The sequence below is a fragment of the Pyxicephalus adspersus genome, chromosome 11 (assembly GCF_032062135.1).
Source record: "Pyxicephalus adspersus chromosome 11, UCB_Pads_2.0, whole genome shotgun sequence".
In the NCBI taxonomy this organism is placed as follows: Eukaryota; Metazoa; Chordata; class Amphibia; order Anura; family Pyxicephalidae; genus Pyxicephalus; species Pyxicephalus adspersus.
This window is the reverse complement of record NC_092868.1, coordinates 49,294,462-49,316,607: the sequence shown is the minus strand read 5'-3', so window position 1 is coordinate 49,316,607 and position 22,146 is coordinate 49,294,462. Positions and strand designations below refer to the sequence as shown.

Below are 22,146 nucleotides of genomic sequence, written 5' to 3'. Positions count from 1 at the left end.
TCAATGCTGACCCAGCTCTTCTGCTCCTTTCCTTATCACATTACATCACATTAGGTAGTAACCAGAAGAAGAACAAAGGGCAATGCAATACAACAACCATTCTCAGGGTTCCCCCAGGGCTGTGTTTCCTAACCAGGGTCCCTTCAGAGCTTTCTAGGGGTTCCTTGAGCAATGAGAAATTTGTGTCTCTCCAGTTTAGGTGACATCAATGATGTTTTTGGCTATCTGTATGGGTGACATTCTTCCCAATGTCTAAAAATGTAAAACCATTCTTCCCACTGACCACCACACTAATACACTGTGAGCTGTGAATATTGTAACTATAGCTGGGGTTCCCCAAGACCTGAATGGTATAAAGGCTGCTCCTGTGGTTGCTGGAGGTTCCTTGAACGCTGATTAGATGACACTGGCGTATTTCAGGGGCCAACACCTCTCGGTAAAGCCAGCTGCATTGCTTCATTGTGTTAGGTGTCTTTTAATGTATTAATCCAGCCCCCCCTGTAGGGGGCACTATTTCCACTGCAACCAAGTTAAGAGACCGGTATTCCTCCAAAAAATGTTTTTAATGGCATCTAAAAACAAAATCAAGTGTTCCTAAGGGGTGAGAATGGCTTCTCTAGAGCATCACTTGAGTTTGCTGTAACTGTTGATGTCCCATTCCAAAGGTGGGCACTCAGGTATAGCCTATTATATCCTACTATTATTATATCCTATCCTATATAATAATATATTAATATATCCTATTCCATAAAGGAATGCTTCATTATTCATAGGCTCCCCAGTGCTACATTAACTATTTATTTCTTTTGCTGGAGGTTTATATTAGTATGCTATTTCTCCCACATCTTAGATTGTAAGCTCTTCTGGACAGAGTCCTCTCCTACTCCTGTGTCATTGTTTGTATACTGCTAACACCTAATACAAATATAGTATTTGGTATAGCCCTAATACCTAATACAAATATAATATTTGTTATACCCCTAATACCTAATACAAATATAGTATTTGACAAATATAGTATTTGTTATACCCCTAATACCTAATACAAATATAGTATTTGTTATACCCGATACCTCCCCTGTACTATATTAGATTGTAAGCTCCTTTGGACCCATGTTCCGTATTTTAAAACCCTCACTACTCCCCACCACTCCATATCCCCCTCCTATTGTGTGTTACTTCCCCCACCTCCTAGATTGTAAGCTCTTCGGGGCAGGGTCCTCTCCTCCTGTGTCACTGTCTGTATCTATTTGTCATTTGCAACCCCTATTTAATGTACAGCGCTGTGTAATATGGTGGCGCTTTATAGATACTGTTTATTAATAGTAGTAATAATATTATTAATAATAATTTTATATATATATATATATCTATCTATCTATATCTATCTATATATATATATTAAAATATATACAGAGTGAACCAAAAGTAGGTGGACAGTAAATGATATGATTTATTTTGAGATTACATATACAATTACATTGACTAATACAATTAAATTTTGATAAACAATTATTACATTTACAATTACATTTTATTCTATACAATATTACAATACAAAATCTCTGAAAATGTTATCAACGCAAGTGCTCAAACTGCAGTCCACCTACTCTTACTTCACCCTGTATATAAATGTACTATATGTTTATAATGCACATATCACCTGATGAAACTATTTTTGCTAAAATGCCTTTTCTAGCAACAGGTTCTCTTTAAGCCTTCATCAGATCCTCAGATTGTGCTGTTTATAAGAAATTAAAAAAAAGAACTTTTTGGAGTGGTCTGTTCCTTTAACATCTGATCAGTGATTATTTTTGTTGGATACATTGTTGTAAGTTTCCATCCCACCCAGTGAGGGGCTGCTCAGGAGGTAGGGGGCGTGTCAGCTGTCATTGAGCTGTCACTGTGCTGTCACTGAGCTGTCACTGAGCTGCAGACACAGGTAACCCCAGCAGTGCAGAAATGATTGTAGCATGGATGGATGGAGGAATCACATTCACAGCAACATCTATTTCCCCCATGCAAAAAAAAAAAATACCCTGACCCCCCCGCCTCCTTCTCTTACCTACCACCAGCTAACTAGTCCTGAACTTAGTCACCTCTGGCAGCACTACTAACTAGTTGTGCCAAAATTATGGGATGTGGTTGCCTGGGCAACCAGACTGGACGTCACAATCTGGGCATGTGTATTCCAGTTTTGTCTCTCTCTCTTTTATTTTCAGACTGAGAGATTTGGGCAGAGAGGGGGAGAGAGAAGAGAAGGGGGGGCATTGCTCCTTAAAAAAAAAGAAATAGGCAGCCATCTTTTATAAAAACCATACCCCCCCTCTTTTTTTTTCTCTTTCAGCCTGCCAAGCCCTGATCAGCTCAGGCTTTGCACCCCTCCTGGCATTCTATGGGTTAAGAGCTGGAGCAGTTTTTTTTGGAAGGGGGGGTTGTCCCCCTACAGCAAGCTTTGCACAAAAATAAGCTGCAATTAATCGAGGGGGGCCATGAGGGGGCCACTGGGGACCGAAGAGGAGCCCGTGGAGGAGATGGAGAATGAAGACATGTCAGGTAGGTCCTGCGCCTGCTTGTACGCCCGGCGGAGCCTAAAAAATTGGGCGATGGGTGGCTGCTGCCAGAAAAAAAAGAACAGGCGCGAGGGCACGGCAAACATTCACAGCTTGTTTCTTTAGTTTAAAGTTTTGCACGCCGGAGATAAACCCCGTGCAGAAGGGCGCCTGTGAAAACACAAAGACAAAATATAACAATATATGGGTTTCCTGACATACTTTTATTTATTTCCTTCTTTTGTGTCTGTAGCTTATTTTCTTTATAGGAAAAGGGGGCTGGATCAACAGGAATAGAAGGGGGAAAAATGGCTGTAATCTGCTTTGTATTACTGTATGCACATTATTTATGCAATGCCTGGCTGAGCATCTTTGTAATTAGCACTGGTGCAGTCAGATAGGATGCACCGCCACCTTCCTTGCATGAGCCTGGTGATCATGAAAAAAAAAATCTAATTAAAAATGATTGTGTTTGTATGGGATGGGTAAGCGTGCGCTGTGAGCTATTGTTCAATATGAACCGCATTGTTATTGATTCTGGGCATAAATTCCCATTACATATCTGTATCCTACTCATATCTAATGTACGGTGCATGTGATATGATATGGGGGTCATAGCGGCCCAATGCTTTACTGCTGGGGGGTCCATGACAAATCTTGTTGAATTTATATTTTAAATCATTTATCGGAATTGTTTGTAAATCTTTATTTCCCATTGCATTCCACTACAATAATATTGTGGCCGGCAGTGGTTGTGCTGGTCTGGAACGACACGCCTGTGCTTCTCCATGTGCGCAGGACAGAGGACATATAAACCCAATCGCTCAAATCTCATAATAGCTTTGTATTGTTAATGTCATTTAAAAGTCATTTTCAGTCTGCAGCTCCCATTAAAATAATGCCTGGTGATTGCCTATAGGGTGACCACGCTTTGTCCTGCTTACCAGTTGTTCTCTTGCGTTGTCACCATGTCAATTTGGAAAATACGCAGTAGACAGTGGTCACTTTCCTAATCTTTTTATCACTTTAATATTTTGTAGCTTTCATTATAATAAGGTCTGGTGATCTTTCCATAAAGGTCCTTTTTGTTATTATTATTAATAAAAAGGATTTTTATAGCGCCAACATATTACGCAGCGCTGTACATTAAATAGGGGTTGCAAATGACAGACAGATACAGACAGTGACACAGGAGGAGGAGAGGACCCTGCCCCGAAGAGCTTACAATCTAGTTACAGGGTGACAACGCTGTTCTGGTTTACTGGTTGTTCTCTTATGTTGTCACACGGCCTCCCGATAGAGGAGAACACAAATTACACAGGCAGCGTTGTCACCATCTAAAAACAATCCTGGCTGCAAAGAGTCCGTAGGAGATCCACAGCACGGAGATGCAACAAATGGCGTAACTGTATTCTGTTGAAAATGAATGGAATGCAATCAGTGTGAAATCCCAGACTGGGACTATATTCAGCAGGGACTACAGGGACCTATTGATCTTCATAGCACAAGGCTATTCAATTCAGTTGGAATCAATTGCAGTTTGTGCAAAGAAAAAGTAAAGATTGCGGTCAGATCATCCAATTCAGTTCATGGACTTATTATAAGGATAAGAGCAGCATGCAAAGTACTGGAACCCAAGATGACAGATAAGCAATCATTATATATTGTCTCCCTGCATGGGGAACTCTGATTGGCTGTTGTCAGTTATTGTCCATTGAATATCGCCTTTTATGTTGCTGAAAAACCCGAAAGTGTAATGACTTTGTAAATGTATCCGGTCATATAATGGGAAATCATTTGCCATCGATTGGCTTCTTTTTTTATTCTCACAAAAAATCTTGGTGCATGTGTTGCACAGTTCTCCAAATCAGTAGCATTTTTGGTGAGAGCGGTGATTTTTTTTTTTATTTTTACCTCCATCTATTAGGCGCATCCTTAGAGCAACTGCAATGCTTTACATATGCCTTTGCAGCGTTAGGTCCCAGGTTCGAATGTCGGCCAGAACTCTATCTGCATGGAGTTTGCAAGTTCTACTCATGTTTGCGTGGGTTTCCTCCCACATCCCAAAAACATGCAGTTAGGTTAATTGGCTTTCCCTAAAAAATATGACCTTAGACTGTATTAATGACATATGACTGTGGTAGGGACATTAGATTGTGAGCCCTTTGAGGGACAGTTAGTGACATGACTATCGACTTTGTACAGCGCTGTGTAATATGTAGGCGCTATATAAATATTGTGTATTAATATTATTTGCTTTGTGCAATTCTGAGGGTACCTAAAGCTCCTTATAATTCACATTCCATGAATATGTAGCGTTCTGGTTTTCCTCTTTTGCATGTTCCAAGTTGGTGGCACAAAGTATTGAAGCCACTGGCAGCCCAACAATTAGCATGGATCATCAATAGCAGCCAATATGAGACACCCCATGTGCCTTCTATTACTTCCTTGTGTGCCTTTCTGTATCTAATTTCACATTGCTGGACTTTTTTTGCTGTCATCTTCGATATGTAGGACATTTAAAATAAAGATATACAATGGTTTCCAGTGATGACCTCCTGCAAAGGCTACCTACCTGGCTGTCTCTTGGTTTAGTATATTGAGCCAATATCCTGGAACAAGCATGGGGTTTAGATGCATCAGAAGCCAAGGAGCTAGTATTCCAATGACAGGTTCTCTTTAGGTCCTGTATAGGGCAGCACAGGATACCTGTTGTCACCTTTACCGGTCGGCAGAGCTTCATCTGTGCTCCTCTCTGGTTTAGTTTCACTTTATTACCGGTGCCTGACTTTCCCTGACCATGGCTATACTTCACTGGTTGGCTGAGCACAAAATTGGCAGCAGATCTGCTGGATCCACTGGGATCACTGATGCAGAGTAATATACTTTCAGTTTCCAAAGTAGTATAAAAAGAAAAACTTTAGAAGTAATGACAGAGCCTAGAAATGTAACTTATCATACATAAAGCATTCTAAGTAGCAATAGCATAGCAGTGTTGATTCTGCCAGCTATTACATTTCAGCTTCCTATAACAGGGTGACAACACCGTGCAATGTGCAGAAAATCTGCAGCGTGAGTAGTCATAGACAGACATAATGGTCTAAGAAAGAAACAAACAACTCCAGCTTACTCTTACAGGTTACAATGACAGGTGTAAACCTCGTGAATAAAAGTTGACCATTACAATCTACTGGCAGGATCATCAGGTTATAAAACTGAGGGGAAAAAGGTTAAAGCAGACCAGTCTTCTCTGATTATCCTCTGGGTTTTAGGTAATCAATGCAAATAGTTGTGCTGGAAGATTCAAAGGTAGGGGGACAACAAAATGGAACAGAGTTGGGAATTCTAGAGAGATCAAAAAACTTAGAGCCCTCCAAAATAAAAGAAGACGATGGCTGACTCCACTTGTAACTAAAATCTGATTTTTGAGTAAATCAACCAATGGAATTGGATCTTGACACACCTGGACAGAGAGACATGGTGAAAGAGTAGTCTAGGTAAATCTTTTTATTCTAATTTTTTTTGGATAGGTTGGGGAATGGGTAGGAGAGATTTCCCTTTACTTCCTGTTTGTAAGCTTTAAAGAAATGGGAGAACATTCCCACTTAAATGGATGTCTTTGGAAAATTCCACTTCATATTCTAGTGGAAACTGTAAAATGTAGGATTTTTATTACATCCTGTACCAACGATAATAGTCTGGAGTCTGTAAATTTAGTGGTCCGTGGCGTTCAAAAGGTTGGGGACCACTGCTCTAGAGCACCAATTGGCGATCAGTGTTCCTCCAAAGGTTGCAAGGGATTCCTTGAGCTGTGGTTGATTGGCCCCCCATTGGCTGGTGCCTTCATATTTCTGGGGCCAACAACTCTTGGCAGAGCCAGTTGCATGAAACTAAGCTCTCTGTACTCTGTTCACTAATGTATGGGGAGCATTCATCCCATTGACCTCCAACACAAATAGCATTTTCCCACATAGCGGGGGTTCCCTATTTTAGGGTTCCTCAGGGGTAACAAGGCTTATATAGAGGGTGTTAGGTGTTCATTGAGGAGGAAAAAAGAGGCTGATAAATCTCTTGTCTACGTTGATCTGCAATGTAATGGGTCAATACAACTTTCACTGTAGGTGTTTTCTTACTATTGATCCCTCCTATGTACATAAAATATGTGGATATCATTTTAGTTACTCCAGAGCAGTGTTTCCCAACCCTAGGGTTCCTTCAGAGGGTTCTAGGGGTTCTTAATGAGCACTTTGTGCCTGACACCAATTGTCTTTTTGGTTATTTGTAAGGGTGACATTCTTTTCAATGACCAGCAATGTAAGAGACATTCTTCTCACTGACCACCACACTAATATACTGTGATCTGTGGATATAGTAATTATAGAAGGGTTTCCCTAAGATCTGAAATTTACTTTATGAGTTCCCCCATGCTAAAAAGTTTGAAAAAGGCTTATTTAGAACAATCATTTGTACTTGTGTCACACCTTTACCCATAGGCACAAGATGGCATTTGCCCAATCCACCTAAAATCATTCTGATTGGGTGATAGATTTTATCCTTGGGCACCACAAGAATGCCAAACTGATCCCAACTAACTGATTTGTGGAGAAATAATTCTCATCATCCCAAAACATACCGGAAGGTTAATTGGCTTCTTTTGAAGTTGGATTCGGATTATGGTAGGGATATTAGATGGTGATTTCCTCTAGACCAGGGGTGTCAAACTCAAATACACACTGGGCCAAAATGAAAAATTTGGACAAAGTCACCGGCCAACCTTTATATGTTTTGAAAAAATATCTACAATTGAGGAAGGTTGCTAATGAATGTTAACAGAGGAGGGGGCACTTGTGGGTCTTGATTGACGCCCCAGCAGAGCATTTCTGGGATTTGTAAAATAAACTGTGCATGCACTGTCTACTGGCAGGCCAGCTCTAGTAGACATTTGATAATTTCTCGTGGGCCAAATATAGTTACAGTACGGGGAGATTTGGCCCGCGGGCCTGAGTTTGACACCCCTGCTCAAGACGGACAGTTGGTGACATGACTTTGGACTTTATGTTGTTGCTGCTTAGATACAAGAATAAAAAAAATTAAATTCATCAATAATTCTTCTTTTTACTGGACAGTTGCCACTGTCTTCCTATTAGATTAACCTTCAATATGTGCGGTTATATATTCCATGCCTGCACGGAAAGGCCCCACATCCCCCCATCACATCTTCAGTTAGATGTGTAGTAGTATGATGAGTAGATTCTTGTCAGAGGTACGGCCTCCCACCATGACCCGGGAACATTTCTGTGATTGTGTGTAATGACAAAGCCTTTCAAATCTTCTGAATGGCTCAGGTGAGCCGTGATTGAGGAGGTGGATGAGACGTGATGATCATTACTTTGTCGAGGAGCTTGGAGAAATGTACAAAGTGCCTCTGAGAAGTCTGAGCTTGATTGCTGAAGACCACAGTCATCATCTGAAATGGTTGGAGTGATGGCTTATCAGTCCTAATGGTAGGCCAGACATAGAATTGTGTTGCCGGTTCCTGATTGAACCCTGGCTCAGAGATCTTGGAGCGAGGGGTATCAGACTCCATAAAAGTTCAGCTTTTATGGATTTGGGTGATTTTTTCCATATGAAATCGGGACATCGAATTGTAGGTTTCAATAAATTGGCCAAGTGCTCTCGTACATACAACGTTATTCTGTGTGTGTGTTATTGACCCCTCTATGACCTGAGGTTACTTGAGCCTACATGTCCAGACCGAATAGCACTGTGTAATAAGTTGGCGCTATATAAATATGGTTTAATAATATTATTAATAATATAATAATAATAATATAGCAGCACCAAAATGTATCAGAAAATACCTTGTGGAGTTGTTTAATACTCATCAAGTTCTAAGTCTAGTCCTATAGCTGTTTACAGGTGCAGGGGACTGGCAATTCATCATTGTGCCCATGCCAACTGGTCCTCTTCCATTGATGTCATCATCGGAAGGCTTTTTCTAGGTCCTGGGCACTCAATAGAAGGAATCTACATCACATAGACAGCTGGGAACCCTACCTACTGTGCACATAAATATTCTTATTTCTGAAAACCTTGCACGTGCCTGACAGTTATCTATGTTGGATTTCTGAAATGGTATGGTCTAAATAAAGCCACCCAAAAGTTTTTTCTTAAATTCCAACTGCTTTTTTTCTCCACTGCTTTTTTTCTCCACTCCTTTTTTTAGATGTTTTTTTAGATCTATTCACCCACCCCATCCTATAATCCCTTGAGAGCACCACAGCAGCCAGTAACAACACTGGATAATTGAATAATGGATTATGTCACCCGTATGCATCGCAGGCTCAGGGCGGTGGGCTGGTTGGCTCCCTGGACACAAAACACCCACTCTGCCATTGCAGACCTGCGATAGGAGAGTAGTCCGGTTCTGGCATCATTACGTCACTATGGGGGAAGTTTCCTCCCCTTTGAGTGACACACGGCTCCTCATTCATGCACGGCCTGTAAATTTAGTGGTCGGTATGTCCGAAAAGGTTGGTGACCACTGGCATAGACTGTGGACTATTTATGCCAACACAAATAGGAGTTTTATGGGACACACAAGACCAATTTATTAAGTTATACGCTTCCCCAAGTTTACCTTTCCAAACTACACCGATGTGTTCAAACCCCCACAGCAGCGTTTAATTTGGTGTCAAAAAAAAGTATGAAAGATTGAGAACCACTGTCAGGATTTTTAGCCATCTTTGTGTATATTAGGGAGATTGCCATCCATTTCCTTTGTCCTTACTGGGGAGATTTCTCTCCATTGCCTATCAGGACAGGAAGTGATGTGAAATTTGTGAATGAAAAAGAGAACTACACCAATGAATTGTGTAGTCATTGTGAGTCATGTGTTATTTATTTCATCATAAAATATTAAAAACAACAATTCATCATGTTTCGGTGGCTGAACTGTTCCTTCATCAGGGCTGAATGTTTTATTGGACATATTCTGAAATAAAAAATTGTCTAACCAGGTTTTAATAGGTAGTTCAGGTGTCACGGAGACAGGAAGTGGGGTAAGACATAAAGTTTAACCCCTCCCTATTCTGTCCAAAACCAGAAAATTACAGAATTTTGGCTTTTTCCCTCTGTTCTACTTCTGTTTTCCCCTGGAAATGGCATTTTTTATCCTTTGGCAATAGCTGTACGAGTTGATGGAGCATAGTGAAGGAACAACTCCTCTTGGCACTGTCTCTGACATTATAGTTAGGATGTGTCAGCCAAAACATGTCTTAAAAAACACAATCAGTCACTGGAAGGGAACAGAACATTGCATTGGATAATTAAAAATATATCTACGTGATTGCAATAGCCAAAACATACAATAATAGACTGACAAAGGTGACCAATTATTGTGGCCAGGGTCCAAAAGCAAATTGAGGTCTGCAAGAGGAAATTAGTGTTTTAACCTAGAGCGGCGTGATTTGACTGGAAGTCAGATGTAAAGACATAGCAGACTGTTTGCTAATGAAGATTGGAAAGGGGGGTGATAATGATGCCAACATTTATAGAGCTCTCTTCTTGAAGCTCTTTTATGGTTATAAGGAAACCAACACACAAACACGGAGACAGAAAACTTCATGCGTGCAGCTAATGTCCTGGAAACCTGGGACTACAAGGCTACAAGGCAGGAGAGTTAACCACTAAGCCACCGGCTCCGCGTGGGTGGGGCTGTGGGAGTTGCTCTGTAGCTGATTGCACAGTCACTCAATACAGAAGGAGGTGAAAGGGCACACATAAAATATCACCTATAAACACACATGTTCATTAAAGAATTATCAGGTGCATTTTTTTGCATCAGTCGATTGCAAAACTAGCAGCACATCTGCTCATGTGTACTAGGCCCTAATACCTACATTTGTCTTGCAATCCCTGCGCAGCAGCAAGAAGAAGAGGAAGTGGCATGACCCGGAACCAATAAGTTGTACTGCATGCAAATATTTGACAAGATGGGCAGCACGGTGGCTCAGGGGGTTAGCACTCTGGCCTTTGCAGTGCTAGGGCCCAGGTTTTAATCCCAGCCAGGGCACTATCTGCATGAAGTTTGCAGGTTCTCCCTGTGTCTGCGTGGGTTTCCTCCCGGTACTCCCACATTCCAAAAACGTTCAGTTAGTTGGCTTCCCCCCAAAATTGACCTTAGTCTGTAATAAAGACATATGATGGTAGGGACATTGGATTGTGAGCCCCTTTCAGGGACAGTTAGTGTCATAACTATGGATTTTGTACAGGGCTGCGTAATATGATGGCGCTATATAAATACTTTATAATAATAATAAAAATATGCTAATAGGATAGGCAAGCAGAGAGGTGATCACAGCCTACTGCTGCTCTTTTACTGTCCAATCAGAAAGCTGTGGCGGAATAAGCACAGAGCTGTTATCCCTACCAATAAAATGTGTCATAGACCTGGCTGTGATGTGTGGCAGACCTGTAAATATCTAAACTTAATGGACTGAAACTTAAAACATCTTCAAGTATTCATCTGTGTATGTATTTGGAATTCAGCCACACAGGTGGGTATGCAGCAATTCAGAAAAAAAGCCTTAAATAAAAACCCCTAAAATATAAAGCGTTAAAGCGTATCCAACCCCAAAAGTCGGTATGATGCTACGAATTCCTAATTGATGGAAGAGATCAGCCGGTTTCGCTGCCGTATTGTGATTTGCAGACCCTCCTGTATGCAGCTGCCAAGGTAATATGGTCTTTGTATTCAGTCTAGCCTGTGTCCCTCAGGGGGCAACAATACATGCATCATAAAATCTGAATACATTGTCTGCCCTCCCCACTCCAACGCTCCTTCAGATGATTGTGGAAGAGTCTGAGTGCTGCTTTCACTTGTAACGTCACATTGCAGGATCGAGTCAACCATCCAGATGTTCCAACCTAATTAGTCAGGCCAGCCACATACAGCTTGACATTTGCAAGATTCAACCAAATTGGACATCAATAGCAATTATTTGGTGATGGCCAAATTAAAGACTGATTCTATTCATGGCTGATGGTTCAGTCTACTTGCAAGGGTTCCCTTCCGGAATTCCAGGCTCAGCTGTTGTTACACTCGTGAGATGGAGTGATGCCTTTGTTACGGATGGGGATGGAGATGTATGAAGCCGGAGGGAGCACATTCCAAAAAAAAAGTATTGGCTTTGGCTGAGCTGACTTAAGCAACTGAACAATATTGGACAGCGGTGTTGCTGCTCCTTCTATAGGGAGTAAAAGGATTCCATTATGCAAGTGCCATAAAGTATGGTGCCACTGGTACAGCAGGAAAGGGGAACAAAGGGAACAAGTATATGGGGTGGAGGGAGTTTTTTTTTATATTATACAAGTATATTTTAAAACTGAAACTTGAAATTGAAAAATTGTAGCTTAAATACACTTCTAACATTACTGCATAAAGCCATCCTTAAAAAAGGCCACCAGGTAATAGAGGAGTAATGATACTTACCAGTCTTAGGTGCTTCTGATCTTTACATTCTTGCCAAGCTTCTAAAGCTAAAGAATTTTCAGCATCTGAGTCTTCCAGATGCGTTGGAGGCTTCTACCCCCTGCTGCTCACAATGGTTCTATCCACTGGTTCTATGTCAGAACTGTGTCTGTAGGGATGCAGCGTCAGATGGGTCAAACCACTGCAGGTAGCAGGGGACATAGAGTCCGATACACTAGGAATAGTGGGATGCTGATGATTGTTCAGCCAATGTACTTCTACAGGAGTGAACATGTCAGCAGTGAGATTGGTAGCATTTGGAAGGGTGTAAAGGAAGGGGGCATTGGCAGTGCGATTAGTATTTCAGGGAGTGGGGGACATTGGCAGTGGGACTGGTATGTAAGGGAGTAAGGGGGCATTGAAAGTGGATTGATACAAGGGAGTGAAAGGGCATTGGCAGTAGGGTTGTTATGTAAGGGATTCGGGGGTATTAGCAGTGGTATTGACATGTATAGGTGTCGGTGGCATTGGAGGTAGGATTGGTATGTAAGGAAGTTGGGGGCATTGGCAGGAGGATTGGTATGTAAGGGAGTTGGGGGCTTTGGCAGTGGGATTGGTATATAAGGGATTTGGGGGTATTAGTAGTGGGATTGATATGTGAAGGTGTTGGGGGTATTGGAAGTAGGATTGGTATGTAGGGAAGTCGGGGGCATTGGCAGTGGGATTGATATGTATAGGTGTAAGGAGTAATTGGCAGTGGGATTGACATATAAGGGATTTGGGAGCATTGGCAGTGGGATTGATGTGTAAGGGAGTTAGGGGCATTGGCAGTGGGATTGTTATGTAAGGGAATCAGGGCATTGGCAGTGGGATTGATATGTATAGGTGTCAGGGGGCATTGGCAGTAGGATTGGTATGTAAGGGATTCAGGGGCATTGGCAGTGGGATTAATATGTATAGGTGTAAGGAGTAATTGGCAGTGGAATTGGTATGTAAGGCACTCGGGGACATTGTCAGTATGATTGGTAAGTATTATAACACTTTATTACAGTTGTTCTGTACAGAGTTACTTTAAAATACTTAAACAAGAACCTTTTAGGACAGAACCTGACACCTTGCCACCTCCATACCTGATTCAATACCTAAGCACTGACCCGGAACAAAACAGACTCCCAATAAAGTCGCCCCACACCACAAGTCCTCTAGCTAGGTAACCCAGAATTAGAACATCAGCTTACTTTGTGCACAAGCCAGCAGTTTCCACCCGTCTGTCCCACCAGGTGCTGGTAAATAAATGAATCACAGGTGGCAAACAAACAAGAGAATCTGATTGGCTGCTGAAGCCATTTCCTATTTTAGAACAACATAGAATCTGATTCTGGGGACAATACTTAATTATCAGAAAGAAAAGTTTTTCCATTGCTTTCAGCAGTCTTGTGAGGCTCTCTGATTGGTTATTAGGGGTGATTTTTTATTTTACCATGCTGCCGATTGTCAATGTGAAGCATGTTGGGTTTTGCTTCCCACCTAACCTTTATGATCCAGATGTCATATTAGCCTGATTTGAGCAGAACAGGTTCCAGCGTGGAGACAAGTAATGGAATTCTGAGGATTGCGGATGATTAAGAGGCAGGAGATCTGTTTTGCATTTTGTTACCGTCTGATGGCGTTGACCTTTGTTTGCGATAGTGCAACCGTGTAAAGTCATTCACGTTTAAATTCAGAGTGGAGGGTGGGGGGTCAGTAGCAGCAAAATACATCCACAATCCGCCTTCTCCTCCCACTGCTAAAAAATTTCTAATATGTGGGGGGAACACGGGGAAAATAAACCGGGAGAAAAGCACTGACGTTGTTGTATCTCTTCACAGACGAGGAAGAAAGAGGAATGGAAGAACGGGAGATAGAAGAATTCTTCCCAGAGGAACAGGTCATAGCGCCGAAGAGGAAAAAATCCAAAAAATCGAAAGAGATTAAGGCGACCAAGACAAAGAGGAGGAAAAAAGAGGTGAGGAGGGGGGGAGCGACCTGCCTGATTTATGTTGTCATTTGTGCTCTGGTTAAGATAACGTTCAGCGTCCTTTCGCTGCGTCGGGAGGAACATTCTGAGCCAAAGTCTTGTAGGCGGCTCAGCTGATTTTGATAAAAAATGTATTGTCTTGTTCATTTATTTTTTAAAGCTGAACTCCAGGCAAATATAGAAAAGCAGCATGAATGCAGTTATATATTCATTCGAAATATTATAAATACCTATAAATATAAGTACCTGAATGGGACTGATTTCAGACCTTTGTATAGACACATTCAGATTCGGAGAGGGAGGGGCAGCACTAGGAGCCAATCAGCTGTGCTGCATGCACATGTGCTCAGAAAAGGAAAGCAGAGAGATGACCTGATCAGTCTATTGCTGCTCCTATATTGTCCAATCACAGGCTGGCAGTGGAAAATTAAACAATAAAAGTGGTGTGTTATGCTATTATTTAAATTAGGTTTTCATTTTTGCTGCATGTTAGTGGAAAAAGGATCTGTTATGTGTTATTAGTACCAACTATAATAAGTGACTTTATAGTATGAGAATAGAAACAAAGAAAAATAGAAAAGTGGTGAGCGTCCTGCCTTGCAATGCTTGGGTCTCAGGTTCAAACCTGCTCAGGACATGAGTTGTATGCATGGAGTTTGTATGTGGGTTTGCTATAAAATGTATTCAAGTGCTTTGAGTTTTGTGTTATACAGTGATGCCATTTATTGTTTTTAATTTGCAAATATATAGACTTCTGTGCTCATCCAGGCTTAGTGGTTAGGATGTAGGTAACCTGGAACATGGATGCTCAGTAAAGTTTTAAAGGAGCAGTATAACTAAAAGTGATAATTTAGGTATCAGTGGAGCTTGATGGGCTGAGTGATTCTTTAGGTACTTAAAGAAGAAGTAAACTGAAAAATGCTGAAAACAAAAAAAAATCCACTTACCTTCAATCCGGCACTGTGTTCAATTGGTCTAGAAGTGTCTTCCATCGGGTCCTGCGTCGTCCCGGCATCTGTCTCCAAGCTGGTGTGCTGGGTGCCGCCATCTACTACTCTTCTTCCGGGTTCTTCTTCTGATCTCGCTATTGGGTCGGGTGATGTAGGTTGAAAAAAAACTTGCCAATCTCACTGTGCATGCCTGCATTATGAAAAGGCTCCTTCTGCGCATGCCCAAGGAGCACCCAAGAGCCTCCTGGGTGCTCCCGTAGGTATCCTGCGAGGTTTTGTGCTCCCATTCATTCTCAATCACCTAGGCAATCGAGAATTCGGGGTGTGGTGCTGCTCCCCTTTTTTTTGTTACAAAAAGGGTGTTGCACCTAAAAAACAAATAAACTGAATTTTTACCTTACCCAAAAGAGTCGTCTACTCTTTTATGTAAAGTGAAATTTCTGAGTTTAGGTACGCTTTAAGTCTTGGACACTTCCTTTCATAATTCTAAAATTTGCTCCTGTTGGCCTGAGTGAATATGTGATTCCCTCATCTGTGCCAGTCTTTGTTTTTTTGTGTTGTATTTCCTTTATTATAAAATAAAGCAGGGATGGTGGGAGCCCATTGAACAGTGCAGATCCAGGAACTACATGCAGAAATCTCACCTATAAAACCTGTAAGAGTTGTTTGGTGCAGGTTGGTCATAGGCAGGTGAAAAGTGTGCTGCTGCATGAGGGCCCTGGACCCTCCTCAGCCAACAGAGTTCCTCATGGGTGGGTCAGTTCAGCAGGGGTGGGGTGACAAATTAGTTCTGCACAAGGGCTCACTCTTGGCTACATCACTTCTTTGGTGACTAGTCACAGAGAGAAAAGAGTCTGCAGTAAAACCTAGGAGATGTTCCCATCATTTATTTCTGGGGTACTTTCTATTTTAAAGAGGAACTGAACTACAGAAGCCTAGGCAGAAAGAAGGCCTGGAGAATAGACTAGTCACTAATATTGCCAGTGATCTTCCTGCAGCTGGAGTTTCCCTATTATTACCGTGTCTTGTTGTGTCTCCATATGGAGGCCACCATCTTGGTAGAGGCAGGGCTTTGCTTCTTCATGTCAGAACCTCCAGCAAGGAGAAAAGTGAGCAGCGCTGAAAGGACACCTCCGAATCTCATTCCTAAAACTATCAGAGCAGCAGTTCCTTGGATCCCACACTGCAGCTATAAGGGTGCAACCACAGGAGTGCCTAAAACTAGGCACATTCCTGGAAGTCCAACACGGTTAATCTTTTTGGGTTTTCATTGCTAAATGTCCCCCAAAACTTAGCAAATCCCAATTTTATTGAGTTAAGGTCCACTTTAAGTGCAGCAGATATGAGACCACCCATAACCCCAAACTCCTCCCCAACATATGAGTGTCAAGTCAGCAGTTTCATTTGGGGAAGAGAGAGAGTAGGAACAACCCAACATTCCTTCCTAAGTAAATAATTCCAAAATATTACAAAAAAAATACCTGAAAAGTACAGAAAAGCAGTCATGTGACTTGTTTATCACCTACTGTCTGTGTACATGATCTACGTCTAAATATTCATCCAAAATACTGCTGCAGCTTGAGGGGTATGTATTGCATTGTGTTAGGGTTCTTTGTCCCATTGCTGGTTTGCTCTGTTGTTGTTTTTTTTTTAGTTTTTTTGGCTGCAATATTTACATACTTTGTATATGTTTTGTAAATATTATATAGTTGAAAATGTATTGATTGTTCAGGGTGGCTGAAGTTTTACTCCAGAGATTTCAATGCAAGTTTAATTTGAGTTAAATTCAAGTAGCTGTAAAGATGCCATTGCTGATCTGTTTCTGAAAATGCTTTTTACTTGGATTTCTCTGCCCTTATATTTTGACATTGCCCTGGTATGGTCAGAAGAATATTAAAAGTTCAAGCTGTCACTTTTACACTGCACTGACGTTATATGAAATCAGCAATAACGCCAGGCTGTTAGCATTTTTATGCCACCCTATATTTTGGCATGCAGATTTCTTGATATATGTAGTTCTCAAAAGTTTGAATTGTAAAATTCCCCCCTTCTAAAATTTGCTATCTTATTAAGCCTTAGACTTCAAAATAATTTGGATCACTGATCTAGCTGTGCAAATTGGGAATTCCAACTTCCCTTATTGCATGCTTGTTTCAAACTCATAATTTGGGAATCAATACGAATGATGGCCTTAGTATATCTGTCATTACATCTTTTCTTTTTTGTACTGCCCCTGTACATGGTATATAAGGTCATTTGATTGAGCTTAAAACTGCATGTGTCTGATGTTTGGATTCTTTGATTCAATGCAGAATGATGAATTACTTTTTTATTGATACAAAGCATTTTTAGTAACATAGATTAGCTTCATTCATAAATGTCATCCTCTGTTGCTCTATAATAGCTCTGCAAGTCTGCACAGGAATACAACTTGCCCCTGACCTTCTTAATTGTGCATTAAAGTATCAATCTCTCCAAACTCCAGTGCTAAATATTATATTCAGTGTGAATCTGCTCAATCGGTTGTCTAGAACTGTGCAAACAGCTTGCAAATGCAAAAACCCATCCTATATACTTTATTGAGAGCCCTTCACACCAGTGCACCAAGAACAGCTTGTGAGTTGTGATGCCATTTATTTTAAATTGCTTCCCAAGGCACCTGCAGAATGCACTACAGCACTCCATGAGACTTGTGGATTCCTTTACTTTTATCTTTGGTTTAGTCTCACAAGTTTGTTTTAAAAGTGTTATATTTGGCTACAGCAAGCAATAAATTGCAGATTTAGAGAATTATGCCTAAGGAATAGTTAATGTGTAGGTGTCTAGTGAAGAAAAGGTCAGGCTGCACAGCTGGGTTAATGACCATTAAATTGGATTATAGGGTAATTTTACCACCTGTGATTATCTACTGAGAACTGCAAACCTGGTCCTGTAACTAAATCATTGGGGAACACTGATCCTGTCCCACCTGCTGCACCTTTATATGAAAAAATTATGGTCCATTGGTGCACCTTTGACATTAAGAAGACATTATGGCCCGTTCCAAATATTGCAGTGTATAATAAAGCACCAAAACGAGGCAAAATAGGATCTTTATCCTTTTTCTAGCGTAACACAATTCACAATATTTGCAAGTTGTGTTTTGCTATACAGGTGGCCTGCAGGTGTATTTGGGTGTCATTCACAATGAATGGCACCGTTGCACATTATTTCATGCAATGAATGTAACTGCACTTTGCACATATAAGCTTTGTAATTGGGCCCTCAGAAAGCAGCTAGACAAGGAAGGGAGATCCGAATAATGTTCAGAGGAACATAAGCAGTTGTGGCCTGATTCACATCATTATACTGCGGCAAACTATTTTATGTGTCCTGGTGCACTACACATTAATGCTCCTTTGTATGTTGGTGCATTGCACATTTCTGATGCTCAGCAACTCATTTAAATGAATAGGATACCTTAATGGAACGCATTACTTAAACACTCTGCCTGAGTATGAATAGAAATAAATATATTAAATCTTCTATGAGACTTTTATTTGCTTTTAGATCTACTTTACATTATAAATGCAAACTTGTCACTGAATGCACTGCAATGCCAACACTAATATGTCAACAGCCCATTGCCAGGCACAGGCCGGAGTGCTAAATTTTATTCTGCACCTCCTAATGCACCCATAGCACTTTTACCCTCCTGTTATAAACACCTGCATTTTGTTTTAATATTTCTACTTTTAAATATTATATTTGCAATGATGCTGCTGTTCGGTGTTCAGTTGTTTAATTTGCGGCATCTGGTTGAGCACCATTGTCATTACATTTCCCATCATCGCCTTATATGATTGACGGGATGTAAGAAAGTTAAAAGTAATTTATATAAAAAGGCAATGGATATTAATTCACAGCAGTTTAACACTCCCAGTGTTATGTCTTCTTGGGACTCAGCCTAATTGGGAGGCTGAGCCACCTCCTGTACACTTTTCTATAGCTGGATGCTTATTCCTGTTTTAGAAGCCTATGCAATTGTATTTTTGTTAATACCCCAATTTCCGCCATATACATAACAATAGATTTGCAAAAAATTCTTGGAATCTGAATTTTTTTTTTATGCCTCACTTCCTTTTCTGAGTATATTATAATCTTCTTTTACATTTGAATGAGAAGCCTTCGTAAGCAAGCCGTGATGAATGTTTGTGTAGATCTGGAGCGTTGGTGGTACGTTGATATTAAAATTCAGATTTCTTTTATTGTAAGTAATTCTAAGAGAAGTGGTCGCAGTTGGTCTTATCCAAGAATATGAACATTCATATTGCATGTCTGCAGATTTGCTTATGGTGGAGTTATATGTATCCCCTTATTTGGCTTTACCTAGGACCCATGATGGAATTTTTGACTTGACTTGATGGCCTTAGTTTTAGAGATCAACCAGAATCCAAAGGCCGGATTATTTGGCCCTCAATTGAAATGTGTTTTCCCATTTCCCTTCTATTTCCATAGACTTGTATGGGACCACCATTTAAAGGGTATGGAAGTCCTTCAAAGCCAGCCCATCCACTGAGCATTGCTCGAAATCAGAGGAGAGGGCATCCTAATGCCCATCCAACTACAATTTAATTGTCCAAGGAAATTGCTCCAGTGACCATTGAAGGGACTGCTAATGTCACAGGGGAATGGAAAGTGAAGCATTAGTAAGGGCTCATGAAGACAAATGCTGCTGTCCAAAAATCTTATTATCTTATTATTATTATAATTTTATTTGAACTGTAATGTCTACATGCATGTATTTAGTAACAAAATACAGCAATAGCAGAATAATTATCCACCACTGAAGAGCACCATAAGGTCATATGTTTGTGTTTACCAAATCATTACACCTACTTTATGGCCAAACATATGTAAAGACTCTCCGATTGTCTGAGTTCAGGTGGAATCAGTGAAGGGTGTTGTTAATGCAATGACAAGTGTGCACTTTCAAGGCTGGAGTGACACTTTGGGAAAGTTCCTTGGGCTGGATTTTTCTGCTAAAGTTTCCAGAAAGTTTGTAGTTTAAGAAACCCCGTTTTGGCTACCTTGAGTTATTACAAATGCAAGTGTCTGGTATGGCTTTGATCAAGCCTGAAGAAGGGATCTAAGGCATCCCAAAATCTTGCATGCTTAACTTGTTAGCTAAAAAAGAAATGCCTTGAAATACATACAATACATTGAATACATACCTTATACCTTAATCATTGGCACTAAACAACACTCTACTCTAAAGTTTGAAAATGAATAGGGGGTTGTCACACCAGGCTTTAGCTTGTGTCGATTATATCAGTGTGAGATGCTTCTAAGATCATTCATAAATAATTATTTAGTGAATCTGACCTGCTTGTAGCTAATACAAAATTTCCATGGACATAGAGCCATCAAAACAGACCTGCTAAGGTTTAATTATAGTTGGTGTATAACCAGCATTTCCATACCCCCTTACTGAGCCAGAATGTGCTTTTATATTCTATTTTCCAAGCATATTATTTTACAAATGTTAAACACATATAGGATGAGGATTGCTTGCTTTAGAAAAAGAATGGGCAACCAATTGCAAATTGTAAAGCCAACATTGCAGCCAAGGTTGCATTTCCTTGCTGTTAGTCTTCTTTCCTGCCCGGTCTGCACAGTACAGCCCCATAGACTTTTATAGAGCTCATTTACACCTTTGGAGAACAGCCATAGGGGCTCCACAGGACTGTACTGGCCCATGGGGGCTCCACAGGACTGTACTGGCCCACGGGGGCCCCACAGGACTGTACTGGCCCACGGGGGCCCCACAGGACTGTACTGGCCCACGGGGGCCCCACAGGACACAGGACTGTACTGGCCCACGGGGGCCCCACAGGACTGTACTGGCCCACGGGGGCCCCACAGGACTGTACTGGCCCACGGGGGCCCCACAGGACGGCAGGGGAATGTCACAAATACAGGACTGTGACCTTTGAGATCTTGGTAGGCAATTGGGGTGGGTTTGGTAAGGTAAATGTAAGGAGGTATGAAAATAAAAGCACTTTGTATGAAAGAGAATTTATCCTTTACCCCATTTTTTCTTTACACAATAACCTTTTTGCTATAATTGCAATCCCCTGCTCTTTTTTTAGTTGGTCTATAGAAAAATAACAGCTGGAATTGGGTTGATATGGCATTAAAATCTGATTTATGGATTAAAATCTGACTTGTTCCCATTAGGAAAAATAGAGAAGTCACCTTATTGTCTGCCTAAAGATGCCAGGCACGCAGCCATGGAGCCCGGCCAGATCTGCCAAATACCGGATCAATTTGCTGGTCGTCCTCTGTGCAGAAATATTGATTTGTTTCTTTGGAGGAGCTCAGTTAACAAAAAAGGGCAATGGACTAAAATTATTCCCATCTGCTAAAGATTCTTGGGGGGGGTGTAGAACTAGTTTTTGGGTGACAATTTCGCAAAATCGCACTAAGGTAGCACATTCACTTTAATCAGTTGCCTGATGCAGCAAAAAAGATGTATCAGGCAGCCCAGTGCAATGTTGGCAAAGTGCCACTATGGTACCATATTGCATCAATGCATGCAACGTGTAATAATAAGAATTGACCTTACCACTCCAGATCTAAAAGACAGAAATTAAGGAAAACTGTGCAAGTACCTGCATCTGTCTTTTTATCAGACAACAATCCCTGCATGGCAGAGGTCTGATTGGGACAGGGAGAAGCAGCGCCAAAATGCAATATGTTCCACTACTTTAGAAGAGACTTTTTATTAGGAGGACAAATGAGGACAATATCACTTGTGCAATGAGTCTGAGCTTTGTTTGCCAGGATACCTGTCAATTCCAGCTTCCCCTGCACATGCCGGGAATTATTTCCTGTGCACCCATGTCAGCCTGGCCCAACCAATAAAATGGGCAAAGATCATCTCCAGGGAGAGAAGATGACCCGGCATTGGAACCAGGACAGGTGAGTATCAAGGGTTTAGTTCTGCATTAATTCCAGCAGACACAAATCGGGGTCCCTGCCCTGTTCCTGCCCAAGGAGGGTTCTAGACTAAATGGGGTCCTGGGCACATATGAAGTGGGGATTGTAAAAGCTCAGCATTAAAGTTCCCTGCACCTATGCCATTCTGTCAGTTGGTGCCTTGGGGAGCGTGAG

At 41.2% G+C, this 22,146-nt stretch overlaps 1 protein-coding gene across 4 annotated transcripts in view; it reads left to right on the top strand.

Annotated features, from left to right (window-relative positions):
• The first annotated feature begins 2,227 nt into the window (after positions 1–2,227).
• CHD5 (chromodomain helicase DNA binding protein 5) overlaps positions 2,228–22,146 on the top strand; it is a 98,551-nt gene continuing 78,632 nt past the window's right edge. For all 4 annotated transcript variants that reach the window (XM_072426935.1, XM_072426933.1, XM_072426932.1 and 1 more), the window contains exons 1-2: positions 2,228–2,556; positions 13,893–14,029. In XM_072426935.1, coding sequence (XP_072283036.1) covers positions 2,493–2,556; positions 13,893–14,029 — 201 coding nt within the window. In that variant the 5' untranslated portion in view covers positions 2,228–2,492. The remainder of the gene's footprint in view (positions 2,557–13,892; positions 14,030–22,146) is intronic.